This window comes from Carassius gibelio, chromosome B2, assembly GCF_023724105.1.
Source record: "Carassius gibelio isolate Cgi1373 ecotype wild population from Czech Republic chromosome B2, carGib1.2-hapl.c, whole genome shotgun sequence".
NCBI lineage: Eukaryota > Metazoa > Chordata > Actinopteri > Cypriniformes > Cyprinidae > Carassius > Carassius gibelio.
Window position 1 is genome coordinate 13,189,731 of NC_068397.1, and position 20,217 is coordinate 13,209,947.

Consider the following 20,217-nt stretch of genomic DNA (forward strand, 5'->3'; position numbering starts at 1 on the left):
TGAGCAGTATTGGCTGCCGCGAGGTGTCCTGCCATGGGGTGGGAATGGCCCAGCTCTAGAATGGTCTCGGTCTTGGCTCGAGGTACAACTAGTAACTTTTTCTCCTCCCCCCTACGCTGGGCGACACAATACAGCAGGCTATTCTCTACAACAAAATGTGGGAGAGGGTGGGGCCGCGGGAGGACGTCCTCTCCATCCACGACTCGCACCTGGCTCCATCAGTGCTTGAGTCGGTCGTCCTCCCGCTGTTCCTTGGTGAAAGATCCCCCTCCAGCGGCCTGTTGGTAGACATCATAAAACGGATTAGTGGCCTCACCTTCTCTCCCACTGTCGGAGAAGAGTAGGGCCGGTCGGCGGCGGGGTCCAGGCGGCCGCCTCGGTCTTCGACGGTTCCCCTTGGGGCTGGCAGGCTGAGTGGCGGCGGACAGCAGCTTCTCGAAGCCGGGTCAATCCCTTCCGAGCAGTACGGCTACCGGCAGGTCCTTCACCAGACCTACCTCCACCGGCCAGGTGCCCTGGGGGGATGAAATGACCATCTCACGGGCCGGTACTTGGCGAGTGTCTCCGTGCACACAGGTTATCGGTAGGAAGCGGTGCCTTCGAGCGGGCGTAGCTCCTGGACCACCCTCCGGGGGAATGGCGGCAGCCGGTCCCCTGCCCCGCTGTGATGGACAGCATCCGCCAGCTCGATCGCCTCCAATTCCCGGACGTCACGTGGGTTCATCATGCCGACGGCCTGTCTGTGGGCGCGAGGCAGTGCGCGCAGGAGGCGATCGACCACCACTCATTCCGCTACCTGCGTTGGGGTGGGGTTTCCTTCCAACAGCCAGTGCTGGGCGATGCGGCTGAGTTCGGCCGCCTGGGCAAGGGCTGGCACCCTGGGCTTGTATTCCCACTCGTGGAACTGCTGGGCGGTGCTCACAGGGGAGAGGCCCAGCCTCGCCAGGATCTCTCGCTTAACTTCAATATAGCTGTCGGCACTTGTCAGGGGGAGCGAGAAGTAAGCCCTCTGTGCATAACCGGTGAGGAGGGGTGCCAGTGCACGTGCCCACTCGTCCTATGGCCATCCCTCTTGGTGGGCGGTGTTTTCAAAGACCTGAAGGAAGTCTTCCACATCGTCATCGGCCGTCATCTTTGTTAACAGACGGGTGGCTTGTGCCCGAGGCTCGGGTAGCGGAACGTGCTGGGCCGCAGCCGCCCGGACGACGGCGAGTTCATCCTCCGTCCTGCCCAGGCGAGTGGCGAGGTGTTCCGCTATTTGCTGCTGGCGGATGCATACTTCAGCGAGGAGTTGTAAGACATCCTCCATGCATTCAGTTCGAGAACCTCTTCTGAGTGTAACATGTGCTTCTTTTAAATGTGCTGGCTGAGGGGGAGCAGCTGTGACCGATCAGCCGGTGACGAGGACGTGCAGGTGTTTTGCTTTGGTTTCCAGGGCGACGCTCGTCACACTTAGATATAAGCCTATAATTATTTGGGTTTGATCGGTCACCACCCTTTAATAAAGGAGTGACATATGCTCCCTTTAAAACACTTGGTATTAATCCAGTTTCAATGGTCAAGTTGAAAATGTGTGTCAAAGATTCTGCAATATGTTCAGCAGCAATATTTAAAAAGTATGGATCCAACCCATCTGGACCAGCAGATTTCTTAGTATTTAACCCTATTAAAGCATCATACACCTCCTTTGTTGCAAAACAAACAAGATCAAAATCAATAGGTACATTTTCCCTAGACAAACAGTGATCCTCTTGTCTCCTCTGATGTTGAATGGTCAAACAACAACCCAGAAGATATAAAGTGCTGATTCAGGGAATCTAACATACTTTTCTTGTCTGTAATAATTTTACAGATATATGTTATGTAAATAAATCTGTAACGATTCTAAAAAAAAAAACAACAAACAACATGTAAGTATAATAATTAGTGATTTATAACTACAAAATTAAACAATATTTACAAGCACTTTGGGGAAAAAGAAAAAAAGAAAAATTATGTCATGACTCATGGACAATTTTGCTCTATTTTCCATTGAATTCTACACTGCTCCTTTAGAGTGTCATGTCTGGTTTCGTAAAACACATTTATATCGCAAAGTTGAAGATTTTAAATGCATAATCGATTACTGTCATAGTGATCTCATTACAGTTATTTCTGTGTAATCCCAATGTATTTTATCTTAAAAGTTACATGGTACCACTATATTTTATGATGTTTTAATCACTTTGAAAAAATGTGCTTGTAAATATTGTTTTATTTTCTAGTTACAAATCACTAATTATTATACTTAGGCTACATGTTGTTTATTTTTTATTTGTATAATTATTAATTTGAATTATTTAATCAGAAATTAGTTTTCTCTTGCCCAGTATATATGAAGCAACAAGAAAAATGTTCAATGGTATTTTTCATTATATGAAATAAGTAATTATATTCATATACTGACTTCCCATCACCTATCATGTTTCCCAGGTGGACTGCATTTGAGTCATGAAATGTTAATGTAGTTCTATTAACAGCTACAAAGCTTAGCCTGATGTGATGCACCTGGTGTTAAATATGAAGGGAGGCATGGTGAGGAATAGACACACACACACACACACACACACTTAAACACTCGGGTGTTGTGACAAGAAAACACAGGTGTTTTTGTTTTGTATCAGGGTCAAGTCACCACTTATGGAGATGCAACAGTCAACTATGGATCAGTTACAGACAGAGCATTAAGAGCACCTGTACATTCAACCTGAAACCACACACCTGCAGGTGTGAAACATCCACAATATGACTCCAGTCCATCAATTAACATCTTGTGAAGTGAAAAGCTGCATGTTTGTAATAAACAAGTCCATCATTAAGATGTTTGAAACTTCAAACTGTTGCTTCCAGTTAAAATACATCCATTGTTTTCTCCAGTGGCATCTCATCTGAATCAGGAGAGACATAGGAACAGATCAAGCACCGTTTCCAAGTAAAAACAGTCCAAAACAATTCTAAATTAATATGTTGATGGATTTTAATGTGACTTGTCAACAAGAGGAAGTTTATGGAATATGGCATTTTGGCAGGAAATGACAGTTTTAAGAAAAAGAAAAATATCTTGATGTTTTTTTAATTTTTTATTACAAGCTTTTCGCTTCACAAGATGTTAATTGATAGACTGGATTCCTGTTGTGATTCATTGTGATGTTTTTATCAGCTATCTGGACTCTCATTCTGATGGCACTCATTCATCCACTGGGTCTTTTGCGTGAACTACTCTTTTAATGATGCATCCTATAATAGACCTATAATGTAAAAAAGAGATGTTTGTACAAATTTTCAGTTTGTCACATTTAGTTGATGAGACAAATATAAACAATGACACTTGAGGTTGAACGGTTAGATTAGAGAGAACATAAAATACAATATACTGCAGAACATTTCTTCATCTGACGTAAGTTACAACCATGTAACCTTGTATTTAAAATGTTGCACATCCATACTGTAATACTATTAAACAGTGATCATACAACAAATATACAATAAAATCAAACAGATTGCTCAATAGTATGCCACAAGCTGTATGTCACAAGATGTTCAAAACAGAATAAAGCTGAAAACAGTTTTGTTTAATGTTAAGATTTATACTGATCTGAAAGCAGCCATTTTATGGAACTTGAATACAGCAAGAGACAATTGAATTGTGATTGAATGTGTTGGTTACTTTCAGTGACAAAGTGAACAGGACAAGAGAGAGACACTGGAAAAGTCAAAGCATTTATTGATACACACAATACTGAAACAGGAGGATTACAGACGCAAAGGTACAGTATAAGTACACCTTGACTGCTGCTGTTTTAATGTACATAAAAATAATAATAAAAAAATGGCACAATTAGGCACAGGTCATTTCTGCCATTAGTTATGATTTTTTTTTTTTTCTGAATGCCTTTATATTAGACATGTCATGCCATGCTATGCAGAATATGCTCATAATGACTACAAAATAATAACTTAATTACTAATTAATTATATAATTGTATCACTTGAATTATATGAAACATCAAAACATGCATTAACACTTTACAATAAACAACAGACATTTAATTTAGTTATTTTCTGAAAGGTATACTGTATCAAATATAAACACAGAGATAGAGAATCAAACTAGTTTTTAAAGCTTACATACTTAGCAGCATCCTGTTCAAACAAAATTATATATGCAACACAATTATATGCAATCTAGCAGTATGATTCAAGTGTATTAAACTCCACAGTGAGGCTGTTGTGTGTCATTTATTTTGTAGATGTGCATTTGAAAGTACAATGACTGCTATAGTGACTTACCTAAAGATATAACAGGTTTGTTGTCACCAAAATAACCTGAAATGAATCAGTCAAAACATTTAGATTCAGATGATTCAGTATAGAAAAACAAATAATTTAGATAAAATAATTTATTGTTGCCAAGACAAATACAACTTAATGCACGATCACCTAAATTTAGTAATTTAAAGACTTCATAGTGAATGTTTCACATGACTTGAAAAACGTTCATAGACAAATTCAGGGGTCAATAAGATTATTATTATTTTTTTACTTTTTGTTATAGGCTGCATCCGAAAGCCTAGGCAGCTGACTTGATGCCTCGCTGCATTATGAGGCAATGTTTTTGCAAACAGCTTTTTTTCACGAAGGCACCTGATGTAACTGATTTCGGACAGGCTGCTGAGGCAGTGTAATGGTTTAACGACCTAAGACAAAATAGAACGTATTTTGGTGATAACTAAAGAAATATTTTATTACTGTAATACTGATTTCTCGCAAGAAATAACATCAAAAGTGCAAAATATTTGTCAGAAATATACATTTACTCACACAAACCACCAAATGCAACTTTAAGATGCCATCTTCTTTTTTTTTTTTTTTTTTAGCGCAACCTTCATGGAGTGGAATGCCCAGGATTGTGGGATATCAAAGTCAGTGAAGAATACATCTATGCTGCCTTCAAAATTCAATCAGAAGATGCCTCCGGAGACAGGAAGTAAATCAGTATTTTGATCCGGATGTTCCTTGATGCTTTTCCGCCATGGAACGGTGCCTCAAAAGGCAGCATTTTACAGCTTTTGGACGCAGCCATATTCTTTTAGCTATATAGAGCTTTATAGCTGAATACATTTGTTTTTAATCTTCCTGACCCCAAACCTTTGATGTTGTTTAGATAAAAAAAGAAAGTAAACTTAGTTTTGTCTCTTTTGTTGACCTCCCTATTCCGTGTTTTAAATAAAGAGGCCACTGTCTATTTGTTAACACTGTTGTTCATCTCATCCCACGTGTTTCTAACTTATACGGTTAACTCATCAAAGTCTGACACCTCAATCTCGCCCTCATGCTCTGTGGTTATGGCAGATGGGGCGCTGGTGGCCATACAGGTGAAGGCGTTAGTCTCTATACTGGCTGCCGTCTCCGCACTGGTTATTGTTCCAGTGCTGGAGCTCTCTATGCTCCCAGTGTGAACACAGCTGCCACAGTTTCCCCAGAAGCAAGGCAGAAATTGAGGCATATCCTTGTAGAGCTCTTTGCAGCGCAGGCCAAACACCACGGGGCTCAGGGACTGTGCAAAACTGAAGAGGATAAAAATCGACACTGCTATGGGGAGCGCCTCCTGATGCCGGGAAATGATGATGAGAGAGGGAAGAATGTGCAGACTCATCTGCAGGCTGTGGATGAGAATGGTGCGGCGGCCTTTACTGTTGGATTGTGTGAAATGGCCAGCACGTCTGCCTTCCAGGTAAATCACCACGTAGCTTATAATAATAAGCAGCACCAGCAATAACAGCAATGCTAAAGCGCTGGCGATGCATGCGGTGCCCTCCAAAGCCGTGGAGCACTCGGTGTCCAGCCCAACCACATAGTCCCACGGAAAGCGCGCACAGGCTAGAACAGTGAACACTACGGGGTTGATTAAGGCGAGAATGCAAGCCACCAAAGCGACCCAGCGGTACAATCGCTGGACCAGAACTGGGTAGCGGAGTGGCATGCAAATGGACAGACAAGTGCTGATGGACATCAGTGTGAGGGTGATCATTAAACCTCGTGCCATTACCACCTGCAGGTCGAAGAGGATCCAACAGGTGATTCGAGAGATTGGCCAACGTAGGCTGCGAAGAGCGTGTACAACTGTGCCCATAATGTTGAAGCCGGACAGACAGATGCAGTGCTGACACAATAGGACATAGCGAGGGTTCTGATGCAGCTCCTGGTTGTTCCGCACTGTTGCTATGATGAGGCAGGTAAAGAGACCAGTGACAATGAAAGCTCCAAAGTGGACAAATGATTTTATGGTGTCCAAAGGCCTATTGCTGTCAGCTAGGTTGGAGCTGGTCACTTGAAAAAATGAAAAAGTAAAAAAAACAAAAAACAATGTGAGCTAGATGGAGATTAAGAACATGTAGTCACAAATCTACTGAAGCAGATGATCATGTTGTGTTCAAGAAAACACTAGAACGCTGACCAACACAACTTTTTGGATATTTTAGTTTAGTGTAAAAAAACTAGAAATCCACTCACCTGTTTGAAGCACGAAAGCCAAATCCATCCGATCACTGGTGTTAGTCATTTTTGATCTGTCACTTGTTACTCGATTAATAAACTCTTCAATCTCAGAAACACCTTCTTCCTCAGCTTGTTTGGATCCTAAATGAGCAACTTTGCTTTTCAGTATCCTTCCCTGTGATATTTGTCATGCTTATTCACAGATGTAAAGTGTCCGAGTGATTCTCACCTGCAGCCAGCTGTCTATTCACAGCATCTCAGGTTCCCAACATCCCCCCACGCATGGTCTTTTACTGTGTAGTGACACATTGCCACGCAACAGTAAATCTGCTGAGCGTATGAGGGGTGTGTTTTAACCACATGCCCATAAATAACTCAAGCCTTATTATCTCATTCATACAATTTAAAATGATCAGTGAGAAGTGAGGTGATAAATAGGCAATTCTACAAAAAGAATATTTGTGATATGATTGTTCTTGACAGGTTTAATGACTGTAAAAGCTCATTCTGGATTGCCATGGTTATCTAGTTATGGTTCAGAGGAATCCAGCAACAGATGAGCTGTGAAATAATTGGATTGGAAATCGTTTTTTTCCCCTCTTTTTTTTAAAGAATATATTATTGAAATGTGCTATTTATTTTGAACAAAACAGGACCGTTTTTTTTGCAATGACATAACATTAACAAATTCTACATTTAAGGTTTTTATTCACAAAAATTGGCATCTGACAGGACAATACTGTTATTATGTGTTATATAGAACTGTGTTGTGTTTGGTAAAGTAGAGAAAACACGTGCTGGCATAATCTCAGTCTTTGGATATGTATTAAAATAACCTCAAAGACTGCAGAAAATCAGCTATTATGTGTTTATTTTACAAGTTGTGAAATACAGCATAAATATTTCACCTAAAACTGGTTCTTTGGCTCAAAAACATTTTAGATTTGAGCAATCTTCAGTTGGATTAGATTTGAGTGAATCTTCAATACAAGCAAAAATAGTGTTTTGTGAAATAAAGTCTTAATCAGACTTAAAAAAGGCTTTGTAAACAGTCTTCAGTCATTTACTCCAAAGGTACTGAAGAAGGACTTGGCTGGTTTTTATCCTCACAGGGCTGATTTTCCTTCTGCTTCCGGCGACTAATCTGCATCTGCAGCTGCAGCTTGTTGGTAAAGAAAATTGTCCTCCAGCCAACCTCCTCAGCTAAAGCCTCCACTGTTGGTGTCACAGTGTCACAATGCTTCCTCACTGTCTGCTCCCAGAAATCCTCAGAGTTACAAAGCTGGAGAGAAAAAAAGCCCACAATGGAGTTAACAGACAGCATAGACAATTTCCATGTAACCATTTAACACACAGCAAACTCAGAAAGTAATCATAAAATTGTAATAATGTCCAAATTGTAAGATTTCATGTGAAATGTTTTGCTTGAAATGTGTGCTTGAGTTATTTTATTTGAAATAAAAGCCATTTGGATTTGTTAAATGACACTTTTAAAAGCAAAGGGATTACAATAGGCCTTACCTCTTTAAACCTACGGCAGGTGCGTGAAACAACTGAAATGTCTTCAAGGTCCAGATGTGCCATGATGTTGAAAAGTAAAGCATTGGGGAGACGGACAATATAATCATAGTGTCCCTGGCATAAATTTTGGGAGTACTGGAAGATGTGAGGACCAAATACCATTCTCACTTGATCTGGATGAGACACATCAGATTGTTCAGTGAATGAGCCACAGTTTACATTAGGAGTCTTAACACACTTCAATTGAAATTAAGCTTAAAAATGTGAAGTGTATGCAGGTCTGTAATAGTAAGAATAACAAAAACATACAGGTGCATCTCAAATTAGAATGTAATTGAAAATTTGTTTATTAAATTTGTTCGTTTCAGTAATTCAACTCAAATTGTGTAAATTGTGTATTAAATAAAATGTATTAAAAAGTGTTCCTGTAGCTCTATGTAGAGTGGTAGAGCATTGTGTTAGCAAGCGCAAGGTTGGGGGTTCGAATTTCAGGGAACACGTTTTAGAAGAAAATTGTTAGCTTGAATGCAATGTAAGTCACTTTGGATAAAAGCATCTGCTAAATGAATAGATTTAATTAAATTCTAATTAAAAAGAAATTCAGACTGAAGTAGTATAAGTCTTTGGTTCTTTTAATTGTGATGATTTTGGCTCACATTTAACAAAAACCCAACAAATCTCAACAAATTTGAATATGGTGACATGCCAATCAGCTAATCAACTCAAAACACCTGCAAAGGTTTCCTGAGCCTTCAAAATGGTCACTCAGTTTGGTTCACTAGGCTACACAATCATGGGGAAGACTGCTGATCTGACAGTTGTCCAGAAGACAATCATTGACACCCTTCACAAGGAGAGTAAGCCACAAACATTCATTGCCAAACAATCTGGCTGTTCACAGAGTGCTGTATCCAAGCATGTTAACAAAAAGTTCATTTATTTCAGTAATTCAACTCAAATTGTGAAACTTGGGTATTAAATCAATTCAATGCGCAAAACATGAATTAGTTTAAGTCTTAGGTTCTATTAATTGTGATGATTTGCCAAAAAAGCTTGTTAACAGAAAGTTGAGTGGAAGTAAAAAGTGTGGAAGAAAAAGATGCACAACCAACTGAGAGAACGGCAGCCTTATGAGGATTTTCAAGCAAAATCGATTCAAGTATTTGAGTAAACTTCACAAGAAATGGAGGCTGGGGTCAAGACATCAAGAGCCACCTCACACTGACGCGTCATGAAATTTGGCTACAGTTGTCGTATTCCTCTTGTTAAGCAACTCCTGACCACCTCAGCAGGGTCAAATGCTCTTTTTTTACTGGTCTTATGAAATATTCTAATTTGTTGAGATAGTGAATTGGTGGGTTTTTGTTAAATGTGAGCCAAAAACTTCACAATTAAAAGAACCAAAGACTTAAACTACTTCAGTCTTTGTGCACTGAATTTATTTAACGCATGAGTTTCACAATTTGATTGAATTACTAAAATAAAGGAACTTTTTTCACGACACTCAAATTTATTGCAATGCACTTGTATACTAACATGGACTGAATAACTCACTTTGCAGACGTTTGTCTTCTAAAAAGTCTTCATGTGATTCTCTCAGTTGTCCTGGTGGTGTGTTCCTGCAGTCTGACCTCAAAGAGATCTTCCACCAGCTCCAAATTACCTGCAGTTTGTAATTGTGATAAATAATATCGAACACTAAAGACCTGCTGAACGTTATTTTCCATATTATATCTTGTAGGATCTTAAGTAGAAATCAGTACGTTAACTAGCGTATTTATTAAACATATCTCTAATTTAAATTTGTACATTTCAGTGTGATAATAAATGCTAGTAGAGTCTACAATCCCAGACGTGATGAAGACACGCATGTATTAATCTCGTTCTCTATCACCAAGCTTTTTGGTTACAATTGTGATTTGTAACTTACAATTTAGCATTGCGTTTGGAAGCTCTAGAAGAGAAGAGATAAACAAACAGCAAACTTTTGGTCATGTAACGTTAACTGCCGCTAACTTGTGTTAACAATATTATCAACTCAACAAACCTGAGATTTTGTTATTGCAAAGTGGAAATAGTCCTTTATTGGAGCAGGACCTTGTCCACTGATCTCAAACAGAGTTTCACCCAGTAAACTCGCCATTCCCGGATTCCGTTGACGCGTTACCAGGACAACAGAAACTCCACAGCCTACTTCATCTCCAGAGCATGGGCGTCCCCAGAGCCGTTGTGTTTATAAGATTTTTAAAAAATATTTTTAAAACAATATAGTTAGAAGTAGAATAAGACAAATAATAAGTTACTAGACATATGAAATCAGTACTAATAAAATATATATTTGTACTACAAAAGGTGCACAGAAGAACACAAAAGGGGCTTGTAGGAACATCTTCATACATGAGGCCGAGACTCACCGTGGAGTATTTTAGTGAATGTGAACAATTAAAATGTGAAAAAGGTAAACCGTTTGAATATAATAAATATTGAATTTATGATTCTACTATTTAAACCATAAAAAATAACCCCAACTTTGGTAAAAAATAAAATGGATGATTTCATCTGGCAGTTTTAACAGAATAATAAATGTTGAAATCATCCACCTTTGGTCATTGGTAAATGCGTTAATTAAAATGTTCTAAAGAACATTTGATGAATGTTAATGCAAGATCAGAGGGGTTTAAGTAATTGATGAAAAAACAGCTGTCACTCAGTCTGTTGGTCAATTTGATTAATTAGTTCCATCTGTTTTTTATTTGCTCCAGTAGTTGTAAACGCAGCCTAAGATGAATCCGATTTTTCAGCATTAAGTATTTCTCTTCTTTGCAATTATTTACATTCCTGATTCAAATAACACTGCCAGCTATAAGTTTACAACATTATATATTTTTTTTTACGTCATGCATGCTCACCACTGCATTTACTTAACAGAAATAAATACAATAATATTGTGAAATATTATTAAAATTAAATTTTCTATTTTAAAACATAATTTATTCCTGTTTGGCAAAGCTGAGTTTTCAGCAGCCATTACTGCAGGCTTCAGTGTGACATGATCATTCTAGTATGCTGATTGGGTGCTGAAGGAAAATTTCACATTTCACGCTGTCAGAAACTGTAGTGCTGCCAAATAGTTGAAACCCTTTTTGTTTAAAACAATTAAATTTTTTCTTAATTATTCCAATATATTATTCAGAAGGGTAAGTGGGAAATACTAACATTACAACCATGCATATCCCGTAGTTAGAACAAACTAAAAACTCAAGCAATGCTCCAGGAAGTACTAAAAAAAAAAAAAATTCAATAAAACACAAACAGATGCATGTAACACAGTAGTTAAAAATCATTTAATATTTTATACATATATTTATATATGTACACATTAACTTGTATACCTGTAATGGTAACTTTTGATGTTGTCAACAATCCATTAACGGAGATCACCGCAGGTCAGACCTGCCAATTTCCCAAGTTGCAGCAATAGAGACCCATAGGGGAGATCATAGAAATGTGAAATCTACCACTTACATCTACTTCGGTCCTTTTGTGCTGTAGACACCTGCTTTATCTACATAGCCGCTTGTGCTGAGCTCCACTGCCCTTACAACAGATGTCAGGTTTTCATCCAAACCATGTTTTCTTACCTCCTTGAGGCGATTATTGGCATCTATTCCTCACATGTGTTTTGGCCTCAACAGAACGTAACATTTCTGCTAGAGCGGGTGCTAAGGACAAACTAAGTTGTTTGTAACAGCTAATCACAGCATCCATAGACACCACTGTGTTCTGCTGTTCGGTCACAGTTCCTCTTTGTGAATAACATGGTTTTAAAAGGATTACAAATGCTGATATGCACAAGGAGCTTACTTTCTAGGCATAAAACATGAGTCGAAGGCATAAATGAGGAGGGACAAACGTGGAGTTTTGTCCTAGAATACAGAGATGGGTGGGGAAGACCGTCACCTGCGTATCCACAGCTCTTTCTCTAGAAATGTCGAAGACTCAGTGCAGTAAATACAAAATCTGAATACTTTCAGATTCTTGAAGACAATGTTTTAGAGCATTGGTGATGCGGAATGTGTGCATGACGCTGCAGAGATGTGGGGTAAAAAGCGCTTTAAAGAAAGGGGTTTGTGGAGGAACCTCCTGTGGGGTACGGTCCTGCCGGACCTCCGCCCTGAATGGAAGAAGATATGACAAGACAGTGTCACCATCAGAGTTGATGAAGAAACATTGTTTTGAAGGTGTCATTCATAGCTTTGGTGCAGTGTGCGAATTAAAGGACAAATGAAAAATATAGTGAATGTATCCGTTTAGTCTACACCATACATTATGTGAAAAAACGGCTAACATATAAACTGAAACTAGACAAAAAAATGAGTGTAAATGTTGGTATGGCATACACAAGGTCGTAAGATTGGCTAACGATTAAAGCCCCGTAGGTTAGTAACTATAGATTTTACCACATTTCAGACTACAGCTCTTACAAGTTTTAGAGCACAACCACAACCGCTCTCAACTCTCTAAAGAAAAAAAGGTTAACTAGCAGCTTTACAGTCAAAATTACAGCTGAGGTAACAAGAAAACTTTATATTTAAAGGGCTCATGAACTGAGAAATCAATATTCCCTTGATCCTTTGACATGTAAGGGTACATTGTGCTATAAAAACCTTCTGTATGTTTCAGAAATCAGAACTTTTTCTCTAGTCTAAAAACAGCTTATATTGAAGGCAGTCTGCCAAAAATGACAGCTTTTGGAAACGTGCCACTCAATCATGTAATAGTTTGGCTGAACCACGCCTCCGCCGAAGATCAACGCCTGCTTCTATATCACTGCCAGTTTAGCCCCACCCACCGATCGATGCACATAGTGGGTAAATAACAAGAGAGGCAAATGCAAGTCTACGCAGAAATCAAAAGGACAAAGATGTTCTGAAGACATTTGCATTCCTTCTGATCCCAATGTTGAGAAAAAGTGGATGAACTTTGAAGATCCAGACCACACCAGTAAGAAATTGGTCCTTTGGTTACTTGGACTCGTTTACAAACAATGCACAATTCGACACAGAATCTTCAGAAAGATTGAAACTAAAATACGATGCTGTGCCGGCTATATTGAATCGGACAGTAATGTCGCACCACAAAAGTGTGAATAAGTGTTTTTATTACATGGTAATTATTGGTTTGTCTCTTCTTACAGATCGATTGATATGTATTATGTATTTATGCGTTCCATCTATGAAGGATGTGGTATATTCCCAACTGTAGCCTATCGTAGCAATGGCCATTTACTTCAGAGTTTACAATCCAACAAGCCTATTAAAACAGATGAGGGGCATTAAATCAGGACAGGAAGTAGCCTAGTACTTCTAAAATATGATTGTTTTTTTTATTGTGTACTGTTCTCTGATGTCCACTTAAAAAAAACAAGGCAGTTCATGACCCTTTTAAATATAATGTTGGATTATACAAGGTGGGGGTGCTATGAATATTTTGTTGGACTATGAGGGGCCTTTGAATATTGTGTTGGATTATGGGGAATGAGTAAAAGGTTTGAGAACCATCGTTTTTAGAACAATTAATAAAGAATATCTATGATACTTCGTATTTACACTGCCACTGGCTTGCTTACCATGAATGGGTTGCTGGAGATGCCAGGTCCTGTGACCGCCTGCCCATAGTTTCCCATAGGTTTGGCCTGTCCATAGGCTGGAAAGCCCCCTGAGGAGGACCATAAAAGAAGAACAGCTATGGAACTAATGTATTACACTGAGAGACAATGCTAAAGCACTGAACCTGCTACTCCATCACATGCAACACCAAAACTCACATCAAAGCACGGAAATCAAAAAGAGCTGATGCTTAATAAAACACAAACCAAGCCTTTCTCATGACTCATAAGAGTATGCATAAAAGAATAGAGAGTATGCATAAGCCACTGGGGGATTGGGCCACCTCACACTCACAAAGACACAAATATAGTCTCACATACCATTGGGCTGTTGGTGGAAGGCTGCAGGTGGGGGAAAGGGACCTTGGCCAGGGAATTGCTGCTGGAAGGTCCCACTAAAACTGGTTGGCAGGCAGTAACTGGATGTGTTCCCAAAGCCAGCTGGCATGCTCATAGAGCCAGTGCCAAATGAGGCTAAAGTAAATAAAAGGAGACCAGAGGAGGAGTAGCATGTTTCACCTGCTCATTCCTTAAATGGACACACACATAACGGGCATGCTGATCTCGACCAAAGCTAGGTTTTACCCGAGGCTGCTGCTCTTCCGTTGGTTTGGAATGGATTTGTGGACATGGGCTCCTGAACCATCCCAGCAGCCACAAATGGGTTTGTGGAGGGGGCAGCTGCACAATAAAAACAGTCAAGTTCAGTTAAAAAGATTAAATGTTGAAACCAACTTACTTTAAAGAATCTTAAAAGCTCCACCTGCAAAACCCTGTTGCATGTTGGGTAGTCCTGGCTGAGGTGGAGGTACAGGAGCTCCTGGGACACCTCCAAACACACTTTGGTGCATGCACACACAAAAAGATATACATGAGCACACAAAAAAGATTAAAGCCTAAAAAGTCTTTGTGCAGCAAGTAATACAGTAATCGCTCACCCTTGTACGCTTCCACTTGTAGTGGTTGAACTGAGGGCACTGTCAAGCTCAGCCAGGGCAGCGTAACGGTCCTCTGCTGATAAACTGCTCGGAGGCGGGACAGGAGCCATACTGGGTAGTGGAGCAATGGACATGCCTCCACCTGAATGGGAAAAATGATCTTTAGCCTAAATTTATTAATAAACACATAAGGGTCAACACATAAGGGTTTCAAAAAATAAATAAATAAAGATATATTGATAAAGGATGTACTCTTTGTATTTATGTCGGTTTGTTATCATGGCTTTTATACCATTTTCAAGATAATGACGTGGTATTACCATAAATTAAAAGTTAATACATATTACTTAATATTAAATATTAATATCTAATATCTATTCAATTTGGTACCAAAACATTTACAAATTGTTGCCTGTGCAATTTACTAATATACTAAAAAAAAAAAAGAAAGCACATAACTAACATTCCTCAAATTAAAACGAGGACTGAAATCACAAATTTCATTCAAATTGTTAATACTGTAAAGGTATATAAATAATAATGAAACAACACAATTTACTTTTAATGCTAGTTGCTCCACATGACATTACAACCTGAATTACCCTTGCCTTGTCACACAGTTCTACAGGGGTCCTCTCTATGATATATTTCCCTATTTTATGCGTAATTGATGTTAATTAATAGATTTTTTTTACTCATGTACTTTGGTCGCACCACATGACTTTTGGTTCTAACAAAGGTTTTTCAAATATTAATACACAGTTTTATTTATATATATATATATATATATATATATATATATATATATATATATATATATATATATATATATATATATATATATATATATTTTTTTTTTTTTTTTTCAATAATTATTTTATTGATTTCTGAAAATGATAATTTCTTCATTATATTATCAGGACAGTTGTATTAACCTGACATTTCTGACTTTATAAAAATGTAATTAAAAAACATGCTCATTACAGAAGATGTGTTTGAAGTCATTCTATGTATGAACAGGATTTTAAATGTATCATTAAATAAATAAATACACAAAGATAATAATAAAAAATTCACTGACCCATCCTATTCCTTAAATGACAACAGCACAGATGTGACATTTAGCCGATTACATTCTGTAACAGCCATGACAGGAAATGGAAATACCCATGAGCGTAACAAACAATGGATAGGGCAGGGCAGGGTATGGTACCTGTGTGGGGTTGTTGAAGGGAAGGCTTTGATGGGGGTGATGTGCCAAAATGTGACGGTACACTAGCATTTCCAAAGGAATCAAAGTTGGCAAAGTCTGTGGTGGAATTATTTTGTGCTACAGATGGCACAGGGTGAACAAAATACATGAATGAACAGGACTGATGAGGAAAATGAAGTGACAGTGTGAAATCATGGTTCTGACATAAATTTAGACAACCAAAAGCAAAACAGTGAGCTGACTGACATCATATACAAATGGTTGAAGAGTAGGATAGTTGAAATCATTTAAAAGGATTGTTCATCCAGAATGAAAATGCTGTTTTCATTTACTCAACCTCATATCAACTGCTTTTATACCTATAATAATAAAAAAATTACCTCACACATCACATTTTTTGTGTTACTTAGAAGAACGCAAGCCATGCAGGTTTGGAACAACACGAGAATGAGCAAATGAACACTATTTTCATTTTTGGATGAACTTTACCTTTAAATGAATGACAGAAAGCTACAAAATTATTAATGGTGGTGAAACAATTAAAGGAACTTGTTAGCCACAGCATCTAAATAAGCTCTTCTTCACTTTAAACATAAATTAGAGCTGTCAATCTATTAAAAAAGTGTTACCTGAGGGCCTGTTAAAATGTGCAAAATTAGCAAAGTTTGAGGAGCTGGAAGTTTGAGCTTGAGGGGCAGCAAAAATATCTCCACCCAAGTCAGAGAGGAGGTCAAACTTCTTCTCCTGGCCTGCAGCCTGGGCCTGAACACGACTGGTCACTGGGGACTGAGAGACAAATGTGGGGAAGACATGAAGAGGAAAACAGGGCATAACCTGGTTTGGCGAAGAAGAACTGAACGTTCTGTGGTTCCAAATGAAGGTACAAATGTAAAGGTGGTTGTACGTCGTTACCTGGTTGGATGGAGTCTTGGTAAGATGCAGGGTTTTGAGGGGCTGGGGAAGAACCTCTGGGGTGCTACTGGTACTGCTAGCAGATGAACCAGATATTGAGGCCTGCACAGTGGCGATCACCTTGGCTTGTTCTGGGGGAACATACCTGCAAATAATAGAGCTGTCAATTTGTAGGCCAACCAGGAAAGCTAATTTGCCACGGGCGCCCTTGGGAGTTTTTAGAATAAAGTTATTTTAAAAAAAAAAATAAGGACTGTGTCTTGTTAAGAAGACTTCAAGAGCTTTGTTTTATAACATAATTAGCACAATTAGCAGTCATACACTACCATTCAAAAGTTTGGGGTCAGTAAGACTTCTTTTTATGTTCACTCTTATGCTCATCAAGACTGCATTTAACTGTAATAAATACAGTTTATTACAAGGATGTTAGGGTTTCCGTCAGAATTTACTAAATCATTTATTTGAGAACCTCTTTATAAAACTGAACAGCTTTATAGCACTACAATAACAATAATGCCAGCTAAAACGATGAAAATGCATAATCTCAGAAGCATCTGTCTCATCAGACACGTGTACACTTTAATTTTAGAAATTAATCAGTTACAGTAAATGGTTTACGGTTTAAAAGTCATTTATTTATTTTCAGTCATTTATCAAAATATTTAAGTTTTGGTGCATTGTTAAAATAGGCTACACATATAAATTTGTTGGGTTTTTTTTAGAGAGAAAAAAAAAAACAAGTCGCGTAGCCTATTAATAAGTCGCATTTTATTATTACATTCAGAAATAAGCCTAATGTCGATGCAAATGGTTTACAAACATTATAATAAACACTGTAAACATAGGTATGCTATTTAAGTTACCCTCACTCCACAACAAATCCTTTCAATTAACAGTAGCCTATTTAAAAAAGAACAATAAAAAATAGCCTATAAGAACTTATAGTAACATAAATTTATATAGGCTAAAACGAAACTGAAACCACTGTTGGGTCTCTCATTCGACACAAAATCAAATGTTTCCATATTCATGATGTATTTGAATGCTAAATTATTATAGCTTATTTCACTCACGTTCCAATATTCCATGTATAAGAAAAATAGGATGCCGCTTTCTGCCATCGGTTTCCTTTCGTGCAGCACAAAAATGAACCGCAACACTGCATTTTCGTTCATTTTCATAATTTATTATTCAAGAAAAAATATATTTCTTGTATAGGCCTATTTATTCACAATATATAGCCTAGCTTTATTATGTTTTTTCTCTGCTCGCAGAAGAGCTGCAAGTGCATGATGTGATATGAAGACATGTAAAATTAATCACCAGGAAACAAATGTTAGTATTTTTAACGGGTCAAAGACAACTATCCTTTCTAATTTAATTAAATTCTAATTTAAAATAATCTTGTCTGTTAACGGTTAATGAGCATCGGTTGTCGGTTAGGAAAAATAACTGAAATGAATATCCTAGTACAAAGAAAAAAGCAACATGCTACACAAAAACACACAACACAAAAGATGGATGGATCTGACCAGACTCCTTACCATCTTTTCTTCTCGTATTTCTCCTGAAGAAACTCTTTGACTTTCTGAGGTTCACGGAAATCTGGGATCACGGAGCTCTTGTCATCATACAATCCCAGCCAGATGTGCTTGCAGACCTGAGCACAAAAAACAAAAACAAAAAGAGATTGAAATCATTGTGTGTATAAATTGTAATGTGCCCTTTGTGGAAAAGCGGGTTGTACCTCATTGCTGTGTTTTTGTAAGAACTCGATTTCCTGTTGGGTGAAAGTTGTCATAGAGATGGACTTCACTCTGTGTGGAGGGTTGAGGCCTCGTCTGGGGTACAAATCAAATGACATAAGTATCACAGATTGGTCACGGCACAGACAATACTAAACTTCGAAAGCCCTACTTCTACCACTCATACATTATTAGTGGTGTTTATATTTGTTATTCTTCTAGACAAACTTTCTTCGCATTTTAAGCGCAAGTGATACCTCAAAAGATATTCTTTTTTTTTTTCCAAGAGAGATTTTCTATAACGTTTCTAAATGATCAGACGTAAGTTTTTTGTTATAAGTCAAACATTATTATTTGTAGATTTTTGCCATTGTTAGTTAATAACTAAATTATACATAATATTAACATGTAAAATACATTTGAAAGAATTTTAATTATGAATAAATTCTTTCTTACAAAAATGGGAGACCCCATAAAATCAATATCAACATGCCATGGCTGTATAAATGAACCACGAGGGTGGGCTCTTTTGACACGAGTGGTGTACTGAAGCCCGGATAAGACCTCTAAGGCTTTGTTTGTGGTCTCTGGGGGCCCCTGTCCTATATAGTTTTATCTCAGCATCAGAATATAATGAAGACACTTAAAGCCCTTAAAGGCCCTTGTGGGTCCCTGTCATATTTAGTCATATCCCTGCACCAGAATAACATAAAGACACGGACCACAATGGTGGCTCTTTTGACGTAGGACACTGGGGGCCCCTGTCTTACTTAGTTACATCACTGAACCAGAATTTCATGAAGAAATTGAGTTGAGGCTGGCTTTTTTTTCTTAGGACCCCAAACCCAGCACCACAATATCATACAGACATTTTCACATGTCTGTAAGTTCAAAACCACTCACATTTTCTTCAATTCATCCAGTTATCGATATAATCTGTGCATAAGCGGCTGACGTGTTTAAACATGGGTGTGTCACACGTAGATACAATACTTTCCGAACACACACAATTAACACCAACGTCACACGGTCTTATTTGAATAGGAGCCTGTCCTCTTTGAAAAGCTCGGCTCCCCCGGCCCTGAATCTCGTGCTATTTTGGTGAAAGCTGATGTTATGATGATGTTAGAAAGGCAGCTGGGACACATTCTGCAGATGATCTCTCAGATGGGAGGGGTTGTTAGGCGTCTGCCCGTGCAGACTCTTGGGGAAAACAACAAGTTAATACGCCATCTGTGTGGATATGAGGGGCTTCGTTAAAAACTTACAGTATTCCGGAACAGGTGGTGCACACAAACGAGCCCACTGTCATGTTGGCGTAGGTCGGGCCGCGCTGATCGCAGTCAAAGCATTTCCTATTGGGAGGCTGGCTGGTCATCTCCCGAAGCATCTTCAAGTGTTTCTCCTCCTGTTTTCGTTTGGCACTCGCCGCCATCACGAAATAATAAAGCTGTCGAGTCTAGGGCAGGTGGAGCTGTGAGTTCTTGGTAAATCTAGTGCATAAACACGCCCGGCAGCGCTGGAAAATCGTTCCACATAGGACAGCCAGGAATAGCCATAAACGTCTGGTTCTTCACTGGACTGATGTGGAGCGCTAGATGCTGTGCATGTCAATACTGCCACCTACTGCACCGGCGAGGAACGCCTCTGCTGACACACGTTCAGAAACACCGGCGAAATCGC

General features: G+C 38.7%; 3 protein-coding genes across 3 annotated transcripts; all 3 read right to left on the bottom strand.

The window, feature by feature from the left end:
* Window positions 1-4,483: 4,483 nt before the first annotated feature.
* On the bottom strand, window positions 4,484-7,151 carry LOC127951542 (odorant receptor 131-2). Its single transcript, XM_052549489.1, has 2 exons — window positions 6,538-7,151; window positions 4,484-6,369 (listed from the first exon to the last, which is right to left on the bottom strand). The coding sequence occupies exons 1-2, from the start codon at window positions 6,599-6,601 to the stop codon at window positions 5,327-5,329; spliced, it is 1,107 nt and encodes a 368-aa protein (XP_052405449.1). The 5' UTR covers window positions 6,602-7,151; the 3' UTR covers window positions 4,484-5,326.
* An 83-nt stretch (window positions 7,152-7,234) lies between these two features.
* fbxo36b (F-box protein 36b) lies at window positions 7,235-11,270 on the bottom strand. The gene is made up of 4 exons (XM_052549488.1): window positions 10,106-11,270; window positions 9,613-9,721; window positions 8,059-8,231; window positions 7,235-7,819 (listed from the first exon to the last, which is right to left on the bottom strand). Exons 1-4 carry the CDS (start codon window positions 10,199-10,201, stop codon window positions 7,601-7,603), a joined length of 597 nt encoding a protein of 198 aa, XP_052405448.1. The 5' UTR covers window positions 10,202-11,270; the 3' UTR covers window positions 7,235-7,600.
* A 110-nt stretch (window positions 11,271-11,380) lies between these two features.
* On the bottom strand, window positions 11,381-20,129 carry LOC127951540 (arf-GAP domain and FG repeat-containing protein 1). Its single transcript, XM_052549487.1, has 12 exons — window positions 19,803-20,129; window positions 18,537-18,630; window positions 18,334-18,449; window positions 16,790-16,934; window positions 16,507-16,663; window positions 15,878-15,994; window positions 14,665-14,806; window positions 14,490-14,566; window positions 14,312-14,407; window positions 14,048-14,200; window positions 13,688-13,776; window positions 11,381-12,232 (listed from the first exon to the last, which is right to left on the bottom strand). The coding sequence occupies exons 1-12, from the start codon at window positions 19,967-19,969 to the stop codon at window positions 12,173-12,175; spliced, it is 1,413 nt and encodes a 470-aa protein (XP_052405447.1). The 5' UTR covers window positions 19,970-20,129; the 3' UTR covers window positions 11,381-12,172.
* Between the last annotated feature and the right edge of the window lie 88 nt (window positions 20,130-20,217).